Source organism: Nerophis lumbriciformis, linkage group LG23 (assembly GCF_033978685.3).
Source record: "Nerophis lumbriciformis linkage group LG23, RoL_Nlum_v2.1, whole genome shotgun sequence".
NCBI classification, from domain to species: Eukaryota; Metazoa; Chordata; class Actinopteri; order Syngnathiformes; family Syngnathidae; genus Nerophis; species Nerophis lumbriciformis.
Genome location: NC_084570.2, coordinates 25,166,661 through 25,184,755, shown reverse-complemented (window position 1 = coordinate 25,184,755; position 18,095 = coordinate 25,166,661). Strand labels below are relative to the sequence as shown.

Sequence of the window (18,095 nt, the reverse complement as noted above, 5' to 3'; positions counted from 1 at the left end):
AAAACCAGACTCACCAACATCAGCATCAAGGAGGGTGACTCCTTCATTACAGACAAAATGGAGGGAGCAAGCAGACTTAACGCCTTTTTCACCAGCATAGCCGCAACTCTTGTCAACAAGCTGTCCCACCACTCTGGTCGCTTTGGTGTAGAACACATTAAAGCCTTCTACAGAAAGCTAGGAGTATCCAACAATGATTTCAAATTAGAAATGGTCACAGCTGATGAGGTGTTTAAAAAATTGAGCGCGCTCCACCCAAACAAGGCCACAGGCCTTGACAATATCCCCTCCAGATTCCTCAGGGACTCTGCCTCCATCATTGCCCCGATTATCACTCACATAATAAACCTATCAATTACACAAGGCCAAGTACCAAAAGATTTTAAGATAGCAAAGAGTAACTCCCCTCTTTAAGAAAGGTAGCAAATTGGAACCTGGCAACTACCGACCTGTTTCTATTCTCAGTTCCATTTTGAAAGTAATGGAGAAAATAGTTTATGAACAGGTCGATAGTTACCTTGCCACTAATAAACTCATGTACAAATTCCAATCCGGCTTCAGAACTAACCACTCCACTGACACATGCCTTCTCCATCTGACCGACCACATCGAACATGAGGTGGACGCGGGCAAATACTGCGGCATGGTCATGCTGGACCTTCAGAAGGCCTTTGACACCGTTAATCACGCTATACTGTTGGATAAACTCAGAGCAATCGGATTTAACAAAACCTCATCGAGCTGGATGCAATCTTACTTGGAGGGGAGGGAGCAGGTGGTAGAGGTGAACGGCACCGTGCCCCCCCCCCCCCCCCCCCCTCTCGGTGAGCTGTGGAGTCCCCCAAGGCAGTGTATTGGGGCCTTTACTGTTCCTAATATACATAAACGACTTGTCATCGGCATGCAACTGTGAATTGTTCTTGTTTGCGGATGACTCCCAACAGGTATGAAAAAAAAGTGCATCTCTATTCTCCTTCAAAACCGCAATAAAAGTTCACCTCCAGGCAGCTACAACCCTAAACTAACACCCTCCCACAATCAAATGCAGATTCTCTCTCTCTCTCTCTCTCTCTCTCTCTCTCTCTCTCTCTCTCTCTCTCTGCCCACTACTTGCTGTCCACATCCTACCAAGTCAGACCTACACTGTTCCAATATCCATTTCTCTGTTCTCAATTGTTGATGACTGATGATAACAACCAAACCTAACCACCCTCCACACCCCCCTTCACACCCCGGATTGTAAATAATGTAAATAATTCAATGTGATTATCTTGTGTGATGACTGTTTTATGATGATAGTATATATCTGATAGTATGTATCTGTATCATGAATCAATTTAAGTGGACCCCGACTTAAACAAGTTGAAAAATTTATTCGGGTGTTACCATTTAGTGGTCAATTGTACGGAATATGCACTTCACTGTGCAACCTACTAATAAAAGTCTCAATCAATCAATCAATCCACCTCATGAGACGTAGGCACAGTTTTGTACTGTTTTTGTACTTATTTTGATTATTGTTTCTCAGCTGTTTGTAAATGTTGCAGTTTATAAATAAACGTTTATATAAAAAAATTAATAAATAACTTACAAAAATAAAAAAATAAAAAAAGCCTCCGCACATGCGCATAGCTCCAACGAATCGATGACTAAATTAATCGCCAACTATTTTGATAATCTATTTTAATCGATTTAATCGATTAGTTGTTGCAGCCCGAATATATATATATATATATATATATATATATATATATATATATATATATACACATATATATATATATACATACAAACATATATACATACAGTACATACATATATATACATACATACATACATACATACATACATACAAACATATATACATATACATACATACATACACATACATATATATATACATACATACATACATATACATACATACATACACAGACATATATATATATATATACACGTATACATATATATATATATATATATATATATATATATATATATATATATGTGTGTGTGTGTGCGTGCGTGCGTGCGTGCGTGCGTATTAAGGTTGTGAATGTTTGGGCACCACATTTGATTCGATTCTAGGGGGGGTAATGAATGATTCAGAATCAATTCTCGATTCAAAATGCATCCCGATTCAAAATCAATACTTTTTAATAACATTGGGTGCAAGTTCTATGATTAACTACATTCCTCCACAAAATAGATAAACAACTCTGATCAATCTATATTACTTAAAAGAATATTGGTTTTGTTTGATAAACTCTACACAAACATTTATTAACGTGGCTGACAGGACAGATTATATAGATATATATTTTATTTGTTTTAACTGATCAAGAATTGTCACACATAAGAATCAAAAATCCGTTTTTTTGACACTCCTATGACCCTAATATGAATATCAAACCAACATAACAAAGGAGTAATGGCTCAACAATCTATTTTTTATCCAAACAACGCAACATTACAGCATTACAGCAAGCTTAAATGTCAACACGCACACCCTTTGGTGCTCTCAAAGACGTTAACCACCATATTGCTACAATAAAAAACTAAACAGGAAAATCATTTTACCGTGTATCTGTGAATATTTGTGGCATTGTTGAACAGTCTGGCAGTTTCAGAGTGATGTGACAATCATTGTTACTTTAACTTTAACTTTATAAACAAGCAGTGGCTTCACGACGTAGCCACAGGTAGCGTGAGCACAAACTAGCAGTGTGACGCAATCCTTCATCGGCTTGTGTTCCTTCTGCTTCGCTTTAATAAAGGTCTAACGCTGCATCTTTTTTGGTCTCAAGACTTGTTGCTGACAAAATCCTCGAACTGAAGGTGCCGCAAGCCGGATGCTAACTAGCTGAAATGCTATACATCGAGACTGTGAGTTTTTACACATTTATAGCGTTTCTGGTCACACAAAGTGATCTTTAAGACAGGCTGACAACTCTGACCGGCGCAAGGTACAACAACTGTGGAAATAAACAAGTCCGAAGTGGCGCTCGCCATCGAAGCTCTTCGAAATGGCCTTGTACAGGAAGTGATGTCTTTAAAATGGCAGCCCCTGATGGCTTCAAGCGGCATGCAAAATGAATGAATGAATAAAGCGTCATACATGGTTCGCACACAGAGGCATATTTGGCGCGATGTAAAGGTCTGGAAAGCAAAAAAGTCGCCAATAGAGGCGTTCATAAACCGAGGTTCCACTGCACCTCATCAGAACATCTTACCCTATGACCCGTGTTCCATCCATGCTGCCCTCGCTTTCCCCCAGATACCCGTACGTGTTGTTCTTGTTGTTCCACTGCCGCACTAATCCGCTCACAGACCTGCCGCTCTCAGGCTCGGAGCTACTGGCCGTGGTGCTGGCGGACAACTCCGCCCCGGAGTCGGTAACCGGCGGCGTCTGGTTCCAGCGGGCCACACGTCCGGCCACGCGGTCCGACATGGGCTTGGCCAGCCTGCGTAGGGCGGTCACCTCCTGAGTTTTCCTGCGGAGCACCAGCTCCTGCTGCCGCTTCTGAGACTCCAGGGCTCGGATCTGAAACTGGCGGGCAGGAAAAAGAAAGCGCTTCAGTTCAAATCTGCCTTTGACTATAAGATATCCAAACATCCTTTTTATGAATGAGCATAAGTAGTGAATGGTCAACACAAGGAAATGCCTCGATGTGTACGTCACTTTAAGAAAAAAAGCATGTGACAGATACATCTTACAGCACCAAATAAGGTAAATGTTCTTCTTTTTCCTGTTCACAATTTGGCTCATTGACCAAAGCTGCGTGTTTCATACTCCTTACTTACATTTTTTTTAGCCAACCAGCATTTTTATTTGCAGTTAAAATGTAATGACTTTCTTAATCCAGAAGATGGCGGTGGATTATGAAACACAGAGTATCGGTGGAGTGTCAATACAGGCAGTGAGTGTGCCATACACTCACTGAGGCGTAATTTACCCATCACGACCCGATCGGAGGCGAGATAAACACGAACCGTCTGCCCTGGTTGTCCACCATCCGGTCTGCCTGGTTGATGCTCGCCAGGGATTCCCAAACCGTAGCAGTACGTGGACTCTTATCGTAATTAAATATTCAAACAGTGTTACTAGACGAAAATATTAAATGTACTTGTTGAATAAAACCTCTGATTTGCTTTTAATTAATACTTAGGCCTTCTACGCTACTGTATTTTAAAGTTGGTCATTATTGTGGTACTTTGAGGGCCGGGTGTTTTCTGAGGTGGTACTTGGTGAAACAAGTTAGCTATGCAAGTCTCAGCACGCACACTGCAAAAAACAGTTGACAAAATATAAGAGAAAAAGTAACATTAATAGATTTTTAAGACCTATGAAAAATTGTATTAAGGCCTTTTATGAAATTTTAAGGCCTTGAATTCAAATTGTTGGATTTAAGACTTTTAAGACCCACTGGATAGCCTATTATATATAATAATTAAATAGGATCAAAATCAAGAGTAAGATTACTAATTCAGCGTTAATCTTTGAGTGAGCCCCGGGCCCCTCTGTAGGAGAAAAAATGAGCCCCGAGGTCAAAAAGATGAAGAACACCTGCTTTAAAGTACAAACCATATGAGTTGGGAAATTGTGCTAGATGTAAATATGAACAGAATACAATGATTTGCAAATCATTTTCAACCCATATTCAGTTGAATATACTACAAAGACACTATATTTGATGTTAAAACTGATAAACTTTTTTTTTTTTGCAAATAATCATTACCTTTAGAATTTGATGCCAGCAACACGTGACAAAGAAGTTGGAAAAGGTGGCGATAAATACTGATAAAGTTGAGGAATGCTCATCAAACACTTTTTTTGAACATCCCACAGGTGAAAAGGCTAATTGGGAACAGGTGGGTGCCATGATTGGGTATAAAAGTAGATTCCATGAAATGCTCAGTCATCACAAACAAGGATGGGGCGAGGGTCACCACTTTGTCAACAAGTGTGACCAAATTGTTGAACAGTTTAAGAAAAACCTTTCTCAACCAGCTATTGCAAGGAATTTAGGGATTTCACCGTCTACCATCCGTAATATCATCAAAGGGTTCAGAGAATCTGGAGAAATCCCTGCACATAAGCAGCTAAGCCTGTGACCTTTGATCCTTCCGGCTCTAACTGTATCAACAAGCGACTATGAAGCCAACGTGGCTTCTTTTACTATGAAGCCACGTTGATGTAACACGTGGCTTGGCATTGTCTTTCTGAAATAAGCAGGGGCGTCCATGGTAACGTTGCTTGGATGGCAACATATTTTGCTCCAAAACCTGTATGTACCTTTCAGCATTAATGGCGCCTTCACAGGTGTGTAGGTTACCCATGTCTTGGGCACTAATACACCCCCATACCATCACAGATGCTGGCTTTTTTAACAATCCGGATGGTTCTTTTCTTCTTTGGTCCGGAGGACACAACGTACACAGTTTCCAAAAACAATTTGAAATGTGGACTCGTCAGACCACAGAACACTTTTCCACTTTGTATCAGTCCATCTTAGATGAGCTCAGGCCCAGCGAAGCCGACGGCGTTTCTGGGTGTTGTTGATAAACGGTTTTCGCCTTGCATTGGAGAGTTTTAACTTGCACTTACAGATGTAGCAACCAACTGTAGTTACTGACAGTGGGTTTCCGAAGTGTTCCTGAGCCCATGTGGTGATATCCTTTTCACACTGATGTCGCTTGTTGATGCAGTACAGCCTGAGGGATCGAAGGTCACAGGCTTAGCTGCTTACGTGCAGTGATTTCTCCAGATTCTCTGAACCCTTTGATGATATTACGGACCGTAGATGGTGAAATCCCTAAATTCCTTGCAATAGCTGGTTGAGAAAGGTTTTTCTTCAACTGTTCAACAATTTGCTCACGCATTTGTTGACAAAGTGGTGACCCTCGCCCCATTCTTGTTTGTGAATGACTGAGCATTTCATGGAATCTACTTTTATACCCAATCATGGCACCCACCTGTTCCCAATTTGCCTGTTCACCTGTGGGATGTTCCAAATAAGTGTTTGATGAGCATTCTTCAACTTTATCAGTATTTATTACCACCTTTCCCAACTTCTTTGTCACGTGTTGCTGGCATCAAATTCTAAAGTTAATGATTATTTGCAAAAATAAAAAATGTTTATCAGTTTGAACATCAAATATGTTGTCTTTGTAGCATATTCAACTGAATATGGGTTGAAAATGATTTGCAAATCATTGTATTCATTTTTATTAGTGATGGGTCCGGCAACACCGATGCATCGGCGCATGCGTCGAGCTCATAGAGCAAAACCCTGTGTCGGTGCGCGCACCGCTTTTAGAAAGTCACGTGACCGATCATGAGCTGTTTTGGTCACGTGACCGATACGCGAACTGTGTCGCACTGACGCCTCCTCTGTGCCCTGTGAGCGGCTCTTTTCTACAGCCGGAGAAATAATAACTAAGAAGAGAAATCGTCTAAAATGTAATACGTCGGAAAAACCTTTTTTTTTTTTTTTTTTTTTTAAATGTGTAAAAAATAAAATTAAAAAAATTCCCAGTCCACAATCATCCACAACACGTTCTCTTAGATTTCCATGTAATAATACATGTTCACATTATTTATTGACTGTATCTAAAAATGATAAAAATATATTTTTATTTAAATGAAGATATGAAATAATCCTAAATGAAATACAATGACTTGGTTTATATTATTGTATATACTAGGGCAGGGGTCACCAACGCGGTGCCCGCAGTCACCAGGTAGCCCGTAAGGACCAGATCAGTCGCCCGCTGTCCTGTTCTAAAAATAGCTCAAAGAGCAGCACTTACCAGTGAGCTGCCTCTATTTTTTAAATTTGATTTATTTACTAGCAAGCTGGTCTCGCTTTGCTCGACATTTTTAATTCTAAAAGAGACAAAACTCAAATAGAATTTGAAAATCCAAGAAAATATTTTAAAGACTTGGTCTTCACTTGGAATAAGCGGTAGAAAATGGATGGATGGATGGGTCTTCACTTGTTTAAATAAATTCATTTATTTTTGACTTTGCTTCTTATTACTTTTAGAAATACAATTTTACAGAAAAAATACAACCTTAAAAATGATTTTAGGATTTTGAAACAAATATACCTTTTTACTTTTTAAATTTCTTCCTCTTCTTTCCTGACAATTTAAATCAATGTTCAAGTAAATTTATTTATTTTTTATTGTAAAGAATAATACATATTTTAGCTTCTGTTTTTTCGACGAAGAATATTTGTGAAATATTTCTTCAAACTTGCTATGATTAAAATTCAAAAAAAATATTCTGACAAATCTGGAAAATCTGTAGAATCAATTTAAATCTTATTTCAAAGTATTTTGAATTTCTTTAAAAAAAATTTGTTCTGGAAAATCTAGAAGAAATACTGATTTGTCTTTGTTAAATATTCTAACAAAGTGCAGATTGGATTTTAACCAATTTAAAACATGTCATCAAAATTCTAAAATGTATCTTAATCAGGAAAAATGACTAATGATGTTCCATAAATTCTTTTTTAAATGTTTTCAAAAAGATTCAAATAAGCTAGTTTTTCTCTTCTTTTTGTCGATTTAATTTTGAATTATAAAGAGTCGAAATTGAAGATAAACTATGTTTCAAAATTTTATTTTAAATTTTTTCTTGTTTTCTCCTCTTTTAAACCGTTCAATTAAGTGTTTTTTTTCATCATTTATTCTCTACAAAAAAACCTTCCGTAAAAGGAAAAAAAAATGTACGACGGAATGACAGACAGAAATACCCATTTTTTTATATATATAAATTTATTTATTTAGCTATTTTTGTTTAAATCACACTTACGTGTAACTTACAAATGACAATATATTTATTTATTTAAGTGTGTATCAAACTGGTAGCCCTTCGCATTAATCAGTACCCAAGAAGTAGTTTTTGGTTTCAAAAAGGTTGGTGACCCCTGTACTAGGGCATAAAATCAGTGTCAGTTGAGTCGGTCCATAGGTTGCCTGTAGGGATTTTTAATGTCCAGCAGATGTCAGTATTTAGTGACACAGTATCGACACTGTATCAATACAGTTTTGCAATGTGTCGAAACGCTTCATGATGCCTCATCAACCCATCACTACTTTTTATTTACATTTAACCCAATTTCCCAACTCATATGGAAACGGGGTTTGTATTTGTGTGATATACATTATGTAAAGCTTAACATTGTAGTAATCTTGTAAATGCAAGCATTAAGCAGTGACATGTGTAGTTGTACAGCATGTCATATTGGATGACTTGTGGATGACTTGTGGATTCAGACCTCTTTATCTCCCCTATCAATTTAAGTAATGGTTTAAACTTGTTTTCTCTAAATGTCAGTTTCTTTACAAGTAAATGTTTCTTATAATCAGGCAACATATTTTATTGTAACGAAATATGTTAATTTATCCCCAAAATTAGCTGAAAACGCTGTACTTGTTCAGCAAAGCATTCTGGGTAATTTGATTTTCATTTTCAACGGCTGAATTGCTCCCTTTTACATCCAAAGTTGGACATCCCCTTGACAGCTCGGCTTTTTGGCTTAGAGGATAACACACATGCCTTTCATTGATGTGGTTTCGAATCCCGGAAGGGACCAAAAAACACAAATCTTTCTTTAAAAATGTTACATCTATGAGTCATATAGTTTAATTCCGACATACATCTATCATTTCTATATTCATAGTACGTTCTAGTACAGTTTCCCATCTTAAACATTCAAACTATATCAACAGTTAAAAATCATTTCTACTATCAAAGTATTTCTATATTCCAACTGTCAAACTGTTTCTATCCTTCCTTCTATATATTCACTAGAATTTCAACCAACATTCTTCAGTATTCAAACCATTCCTACTGAACGTTCAACATATTCTTACAATTATTTTACATTTCTTTTGCATTTCAGTTTAGCTGCAGAATTTCTACAGAAATTGTATTTTCTAATATTTATAAAGTTATTAAGACTTTTACTGAGCTGGCTTGTCTGGTGAGCTGACACATGCAGCACAACTTCGCAAATAGTTATTAGACAGATAGTTAATAACAATAATGGAGTTTCATCACTGCTTGTTTGCTGACCTCTTGTCGTCGCTGCTCTTTCTTGAGCTGGGCAATCTCACGGTTCCTCTTAGCTTCCACCAACCTCCTCTTCTGCTGCTCCTCCTTCATCTGCTTCATCAGCACCACCTGAAGAAGAAAGACAGGTGAGGTGTCCTACAGCATTCATCTCCTAGGACTGACGTTTGTCTTACCTTGGTTTTCTTCATCTCGTTCACCTCGGCCTGGAGTTTCTTCAGCTCCCGTTCGTAGCGGCTCTGGTTTTTAAGGAGCCGCGCATGTTCTTTCTGCGCAGTTTGGAGCTTGAGAAGGTCGCGGTTCATCTCCTTCAGTCGTTTCTCATACTCCTGCTTGATGCGGTTAGCCTTCTCCTCTGTGTAGTTCTCCATGGACACTGTGGAGTCGTGTAGTGACGTTAAGGTTCTCTTACTGATGGTCAGTGGATGAGTGGACTCACTGAGGTTCTGCAGTACCCGGTCCCTCTCCAGCTGGGTGTCTCGGATCTTATTTTGCAGCAGGATGAGCTTCTCCTCGTACTGGAGCTTCAGCATCAGGAGCCTCCGCTGGCTGTTCTCCAGCTCATCTATTAACTTCTGCTTGATCTCGATCTCGCATGTCAGATCAGCAAGATCAGCCTGGAAGTTGGCTGAAAGTTGGAAGCCAGAAGTTAGACACAAGAGACCTAGGGGCCCAACTTTTCCACTCAAATATTAACACTGAGTAATCTTACGATCAACAGTATCTAACCTACTTCCAGTTTACCAGGATAAACCTCGTCAAATGATACAAAAGCATGTGTTGATCACAAAGATTAGTATCAAGACTCAGGTTAGGCTGATTACAACTAATCAAATATACTGCAAAGAAGGGACTCAAAAACTGATTAAAATATATTTACATACAATTACAGAGTGCTAAAAATATATATTTTAAATGAATTAATAATACATAGTATATTAATTAGTAGTACTTAAACAAAAAAAAATTAAATGATATAAATGTGTGTTAATCACAAAGATTATTATTTATTTAACAAATAAACCTTAGGCTTAGGTCAGGCTGATAAAGTACTGTATGAAAAATAAGTACTAACCAAAAGAAGGGACTCGTAAATGACTGGCGTAAAATACATTTACATACAATTATGTTGTGCTAAAATATGTAAACTTAACTAATTGATCAAAGTAATAATAAATATGTTTCTTAAATAAACTGTCCATAAAATGTAAGTGAAAATTAAAATATATCTTCACCACTTTAGTCATATGTTTTGCATTTAAGAAATGGTAAATGGTAAATGAGTTATACTTGTATAGCTCTTTTCTACCTTCAAGGTACTCAAAGCGCTTTGACACTATTTCCACATTCACCTATTCACACACACATTCACACACTGATGACGGTAGCTGCCATGCAAGGCCCTAACCACGACCCATCAGGAAAAAGGGTGAAGTGTCTTGCTCAAGGACAAAACGGATGTGACAAGGTTGGTTGAAGTTGGGGATTGAACCAGGAACCCTCAGGTTGCTGGCACAGCCACTCTCCCAACTGCGCCACGCCGTCCCCAAATCTTCTCTATGGCTAGCACCAGACTTTCTCTCTTTGTTTATTATTGTCATTGCTGCCACAAGTGGTGGGAAAAGTATTACAAGTGAGCATGGACCACACCCGAGAAACATATATTTTTATGCGGCCCTCTAGGGGGCGCTCGCGGCCCAACAATGGGCCAAATGAATGAGAAACTGCAGTATTTGGAAAAAAAACAAAACATTTCCACTTTATGCTGATGTTGACTATTTAAAGGTGCCATATGTAATAATGTGGCAAGAATTGGTACTGCAATCACGGTCAAAATTCTGTAGTCCCCTCCCACTGACTGAGATTGCCAGATACGCAGCCGAATCCAGCTCGATGGACTGGACAACTCCAAGGAACTTCAAACTTCCACTGCCTCTTACTAGGAGCTGAGGTGCTAGGACCATAATAGCTGAATAGAATCAGAATCAGAATCAGAATCAGAATCAGCTTTATTGTCATTACGCAAGGTAACGAGATTGAGGCCATTCCATACAGTGCGATGTGTGCATGCTAGAAAAACAATGTGCAAATATATAAAAATATAAAAAATGTAGAAGTGCAATGAATATGGTGTGAAATGAATATATACATGAAAAAACAAAAAACAAAAAAAAAAAACAGGGTGGTTGGTGGAATGGGTTATTGCACCGAAGAGAAGGCAGTTATGAGGGACAATGGGGCAGTCCGTTTCACGCGCGCGTGTGTGTGTGTGTGTGTGTGTGAGTGTGTGTGTGTGTGTGTGTGTGTGTGTGTGTGTGTGTGTGTGTGTGTGTGTGTGTGTGTGTGTGTGTGTGTGTGTGTGTGTGCCAACATTCTTGGACGGTCAGAGGTACAAATATTGGGCCTGTCATCTATTCGGGGGGGTGGGGGGGGGGGTGGGGTGGGGGGGTTGTGGTATTTTTATTTGTATTTTCACCTGCTGTCTCTCAACAGCAGGTGACGCGGACACTGCTGTCAGTCCTTGGTCAGCAAGGTCAGACTCCGTGTCAGCAAGTTCTGCAGGTCCAGCTGAGTCCTGTTGAGCCTTTTCCTGAGCTGCAATGTTGCCTTCAGTCAGCTGTAGTTGAAGATCCGTGCGGTTCCTTCTCAGAGTCGGTCCATTTTCCATCTGGATCCTTCCTCTTCCACCTGTCCTTTTTGTCTCCAAGTGCCTGTAAAAATGTCTCTGAGACGCACAACGTCTCCCGGCCTCAGCATAGGCAGGTGTTTTGCCGTTCTATCATGCAGCTGTTTTTGCTTTGCTTTTTGTACTTCCTTAGCGTGTCTGATTTTGTGTGTGCCTTTGGGTGTCAGCAAATCCTCGTTGACTGGTAGGTTGGAGCGAATGCGCCTACCCATCAGCATTTGGGCTGGTGACAGTCCATTTTGTAGAGGTACACTCCAGTAGATCAGTAAACTTTTCTGAAAGTCATCTTTGTCCAGTGATTTTTTTAACAAGTTTTTTACTGTTTTTACAGAGCATTCTGCCAAGCCGTTGGACTTTGGATACGTTGGACTTGATGTGCAGTGTCGAAACCCCCATTCCTTGGCAAAGGCAGCAAACTCACAGCTAGAAAACTGGGGACCATTGTCTGAAAACAGTTCGCATGGAACACCATGTCTGGCAAAAACAGTCTTTAAATAACTGACAACTGCTTTGCTCAATGTTGACTGCAACGCTCCAATTTCCGGATAGTTTGAAAAGTAGTCTGTGACTACCACGTAGCTCCTTCCATCAAAATCAAATAGATCAGTTCCTACTTTGTAGTAAGGTCTGTGGGGCACTGGATGAGTCATCAGTGGCTCAGCTTGTTGTTTTGGCCTGTAAGTTCGGCAAACTCCACATGACGTTGTTGCTTGGCTAATATCCTGATTGATCCTTGGCCAGTACATTACTTCTCTAGCCCTCCTTTTACACTTGACTTCACCGAGGTGGCCTTCGTGTATCTTTTCGAGCATCTGTTTGCGTAGTGAGTATGGAATCACAAATTGTCTCCCTTTTAGCACTATGTCATCCACCACTGTAAGCTCAGCTCTACAATTCCAATAGTCTTGTATTTTCAAGGGGCAATCCTTTTTGTTGTCAGGCCATCCATTCTGTACTGTGCTCTTGAGTTCTTTCATAGTTTCATCTGCAATAGTCTCTCTCTGTATTTGTTCTGTTCTGTCTGCAGTCACCGGCAAAGATGTCACTACCATATCTACATACTCCTGTATCTCTATGCTATTTTCACTGTCTGCAAGTTCTCTCTTATCCACTGCTCTAGACAATGTGTCAGCTGTGTATATATATTTTCCTTGTGTATATATCATGTGCACGTCATATTTTTGCAGTCGAATTAGCATGCGCTGTATTTGTACTGGACAGTCATTCAACGGTTTGTTCATGATGGACACCAACGGTTTATGATCAGTTTCCACTTGAAACATCTGTCCATATACATATTGATGGAAACGCTCACATGCATACAAACTTGCTAACAGTTATTTTTTAATTTGAGCATACCTGGTCTCGGCACTTGTCAGTGCTCTGGATGCATAGGCGACAGGTAGCCACTGCTCTTCATTTTGCTGCAGTAGCACTGCTCCCAGGCTGTACTGCGATGCATCTGCCGAGATCCTGGTGCTCTTCTCGGGGTCATAAAACTTTAACACGGGTTCCTGTGTAAGAGTCTCTTTCAGTTTCAGAAAACATTGTTCTTGCTCGTGTTTTTTCTCGGATCTGGCTTCACGCCCTCTTCACTCACAACATCTCCCACAAAGGTAAGTGACTTCACTCCAAACTCACATTTTTCTTTGTTAAGTTTCAGGTTCACCTCCCTTGTCTTGTCTAGCACTTTTCTCAGTCTTTCGTAGTGTTCTTTTCGGGTTGAGCCCCCACACTATGATGTATGTGCTCAAAAATCATGTGAATGGTCTTATGATATACTTCAGGCGCTGACAAGATGCCGTTTGGTAGACGAAGAAACCTGTACCTGCCCTCCGGGGTGTTAAATGTGCACAGTCTTGAACTCTCCTCGTCAAGCTTCATCTGCCAGAAACCCGATGAAGCATCTAATTTGCTGAACCATTTTGCTCCAGCAAATTGTGCCATGATCTCTTCCCTGGTTGGTAACTTGAAGTGCTCTCTTCTGATCACTTTATTTAAGTCTCTTGGATCCAAGCATATTCTTAGGGCACCTGTTTTCTTTTGCACAACAACCAGCGAGTTGACCATTTCAGTTGGCTCATCTATTCTCTTAATGACTCTCAACTTTTCCATTCGCGCTAGTTCATCTTTCAGTTTTTCCCGCAGAGCAAATGGGACTTTCCTGCACGGGTGCACAACAGGAAACACATTTTTATCTACACATATTTTATGTAGTCCAGGTAGACATCCAAGTCCTTGAAAGCAGTCCTTATACTCTTCCATGAGTGAGTCCTGAGCATTTGTAGTTTCTTGAGATGTCACCACAAACACTCTTTTGACAAGATTGAGCTTTGTGCATGCACTGAGTCCCAGGATTGGTTGTACACTCATATCCACGATCAGTAGCTGTGCTCTCATTTGTCGACCCTTGTGTTTAAAAGTTGCAATACATCCGCCTTTAACAGGAACTCGTTCTCCAGAGTATCCACTTACTTTGGTTTTTACTGGATGGATTTTGCTCTTTACAGTCAGTGTTTTGTAATCTTCCAAAGATAGCAGGTTTACATGAGCACCTGTATCTAACTTGAATGGTATTGTCATCTGATTCACTGTGATTGGAACAATCCATTCTTCTTTTTCAATTGTGCATGCTTGCACCACATTGACAAGAAACTCCTTATCATCATCTTCTTCAACTGTGTGAACTTTCTGTCTTGAAGCTGCTTTGCAACACTTTGCATAGTGATTGCTCCTTCCACAGTTGTTACATGTTTTTCCATATGCAGGACAATATTTTGGCTTGTGGCTGCCTCCACATTTACCACATTTAAATTCCATAGATTTGTCTTTTTGATCCTTTTGTTTGGTACACATTTTCTTTTTCCATTGTTCTTTATGTATGGCATGCACTGTTGTTTCACCTCTCCGTAGCTCTTTTGCTTGAGCTCTGGTGGTCTCAGCTGCTCTATACATACTGACACACTTATCTAACGTAAGCCCAGTTTCTCGAAGCAGTCTTTCTCTCAGTGCATTATCCATTGTACCACAAACAATCCTATCTCTCACTAATGAGTCTCTCAGAGTGTCAAATTCACATGTTTTGCTTAGTGTATGAAGCTCTGCCATGTACTGATCAAAAGGTACTCCTTGCTTTTGGTCATTTGTGAAAAACTTATACCTCTCAAATGTCACGTTTTGACGAGGCACAAAGTATTCTTCAAACTTTGTCATTAGCTGTTCCAGAGTCAAATTAGCTTCATCCAGCTGAAAGCTATTATATATGTCCAAAGCATCTTCTCCAATAACATGCAAAAGAATATGAGCTTTCAGCTTTTCATTATCACCTCTTGCTCCGCTTGCTGCTAAATATATATTAAATATTTGCTTAAAACGCTTCCAGTTATCAGCAAGATTAGCAGTTAGTAGCATTGGGTTAGGGGGACTTAGCTTTTCCATGACTGCACTTTGGGGTAAGTTACCGGGACTCCACAGCTCTTTGTGTTGATGGCTTTCCTCCAACTCGGGCACAAGATCCTCTTCTATTTGTTCAATCTGTCCCTTGTCCTCTGCGTCACTTTACCGCCGCTCATAGTCTTCACACACCGTAGCAAACTCCTCAGAAATGTGGCGTCCCTCGCACGTTTTCACTCACGCGACCGCTCGTCTTTCGTGGCTCCCTCGTGGCAAACATTCCATCCGACGCTGCTCACGGCCACTTCTGACACCATGTGTTGTTTGTCTATTTGTAAATAATGCAGACGAGGCATGTTGGCTGAGTTCTAAACGTTTACTCATAAAGCGTGCTCATAACAACATTCTAGCTGTCGGCATGGCGACATCCAACAACCTTCTAGGGCTACCGCGCATGCTCATCATTCCTGTTGCATGCTGGGTAGTGTAGTTCTTATATTCCCTGGCACATAACATCACAGGGACCACTGACTTAAGGGGCTGATTGAAAAAAATTCAATTGATTGTGGCCTGCAGGTTGGCGCCTGTTCAATAAATGACGCTAGCAAGTAGCCGTAAGCAAGCAACATCAAAACTTGGATGTTTCATTGGGAATAAAGGACATCACACACGGTGCTCAAAAATCTGGCAAAAATGTTTTAGTACGACTTCGGTAAGCCATGAAGTCGCACAGCTTGATGGATTGTCGGAGCATTATGGCTACCGTAGTCAGATGTACTGTGCTTCAACATGCAGTATTATTATGGTGTGTATAAGGACCCCAAAATGGCATCTATTAGGAGACATTATTTGGCATTTTGTTTCGCAATATTATGCAAAACCAACTTTTCTTATCTGCTGATGTGTATATGGCATCTGCATAAATCCTGAAAATGTGCGCGCTTCCGCCATTGAAGTCCGTGCTTTGTAGTCGATAGACGTCTTTTTCTCTATCTTCTTGTTATGGGGCATTCATCCTCTGTTGTTGCCATTTCTAATATAAAGTAGCGTATAGTTCTAACTTATATCTGTCAGTAGACTTGCCATGGAAGCGCTAAAAACTACTGGTGTAGTGGGTTTACCTAATTCACCAACAGAACTTTAGTTATGAAAGTGTTCCGGTCGGACGTTTTGTCACAGGACACATTTCCGGCGTTGTTGTTGCGCTCGTGAGCCACGGATGAGGAGATGCTGCTCCGGTATTGATTTAGGTAAAGTCTGAATGTCATTAAAACAGTTAACTCCATCTTTTGACACTTTTTCTTCGACTCCCGTCCTTGCACGCTACACCGGTACAACAAAGATGGCGGGGAGAAGATCCTGTCAAAGTGGAGGCAGGTTAATAAGACCGCCCACAAAACGGCGCATCCTTAAGAGACGGTCAGAAAGCGACTTGAAAATGGTCTGTAAAACATCATCCATGCAACATTTTGACCAAAGAATCACCATTACTTGTTATATAGACCACAAGGAAGTCTTTTAAATTTAGAAAAAAAATCATAATATGACCCCTTTAATGCGCCTTAATATCCGGTGTGCCTTTTGTATGAACATAGACCCGCTCATCGGCAGTGCGCCTTATAATCCAGCGCACCCTATGGTCCGAAACACACAGTATTATATTTGTGTGCCGCATGTCAACAGCATGACGAAACGACACAGGTTGGACCATATGATGCCATAAATGTGGAGGGAAATGTGTGTCTCGATGGTGACAGCCAGTAATACACAAAAACCTCATTTAATAGGGCCGTCTGCACCACTTTAGCACTTGTTATCAATTGCACAAGCAGTCTTAGTAGATCACCAGCAACAGCACACGCTATTGTATAATTTGCATGTGTTATTTGGAGCTTAGTAGTTCAGGCCCATAGTGTATTCTTAAGCAGCTCTAACAAATTCTCCAGCCAGTCTGGTGTTTACGGACCAAAATTGTTTTAAGTAATATCCGGGTGCGTGTTCATAGCCACGAAACACGGTAGACCGAGCACCACCTGTGCTTAGTTTCAATAGACCGAGTGCTGTTAATTTTAGTGAATGAACGCCATGTTTTGAGATGATAATTGACATGAAAGACATGAGCCTGACTGGAAAAAGCAGGGTGTCAAAATGATAATAAATAAATGATAAATGGGTTACACTTGTATAGCGCTTTTCTACCTTCAAGGTACTCAAAGCGCTTTGACAGTATTTCCACATTCACCCATTCACACACACATTCACACACTGATGGCGGGAGCTGCCATGCGAGGCGCTAACCAGCAGCCATCAGGAACAAGGGGTGAAGTGTCTTGCCCAAGGACACAACGGACGTGACTAGGATGGTAGAAGGTGGGGATTGAACCCCAGTAACCAGCAACCCTCCGATTGTTGGCAAGGCCACTCTACCAACTTTGCCACGCCGTCCCAAAATGAGCAAATGATGAATGGTTGAGAAACTAACGGCTGCGTAAAGAAGCAAACCTTTCTCCTCAGTGTCAGAGTCTGAGTCCACAAGGCTCTCATCGCTGTCGAACTCTTCATCTTCCTCTCGCCCTTCTTCTTCTTCCTCCTCCTCCTCCTCATCGCAGCCGCTCTCTTCCTGCAGCGGAGACATGATGTCCTGCACACAAAGATTCTTAGACATTCTTCTTCCTGCCTCAGTTTTGAGTCAACAGACCACGGACGCCAAATTACCTCGGTGTAATTGTCGTCCGAATCGACCACTCCGTTCTGTCCGTTTTGTCCGCCGTCTCCGTTCAACTTCACTCGTTTTTTCAAACCTTTCTCCAACTCTGGACTGTAAGAAGGGACACGTCATTATGTTACTTAAATATTAGCGGTAGCCAAAATAACCATTTAGTTCATTAGTTGGCTGTTAAAGGTGAACTGCACTTTTGGGGGAATTTTGCC

At 40.5% G+C, this 18,095-nt stretch overlaps 1 protein-coding gene across 11 annotated transcripts in view; it reads right to left on the bottom strand.

The window, feature by feature from the left end:
- Positions 1-18,095, bottom strand: part of kif21b (kinesin family member 21B) — a 370,384-nt gene that overhangs the window by 162,825 nt on the left and 189,464 nt on the right. For 7 of the 11 annotated variants that reach the window (XM_061984919.1, XM_061984922.1, XM_061984923.1 and 4 more), the window contains exons 12-16: positions 17,880-17,982; positions 17,667-17,805; positions 9,262-9,713; positions 9,089-9,196; positions 3,234-3,550 (exon numbers count right to left, since the gene is read on the bottom strand). In XM_061984919.1, the coding sequence (XP_061840903.1) occupies positions 3,234-3,550; positions 9,089-9,196; positions 9,262-9,713; positions 17,667-17,805; positions 17,880-17,982 (1,119 nt within the window). The remainder of the gene's footprint in view (positions 1-3,233; positions 3,551-9,088; positions 9,197-9,261; positions 9,714-17,666; positions 17,806-17,879; positions 17,983-18,095) is intronic. The other 4 variants (XM_061984920.1, XM_061984929.1, XM_061984928.1 and 1 more) reach the window with 1 other exon arrangement.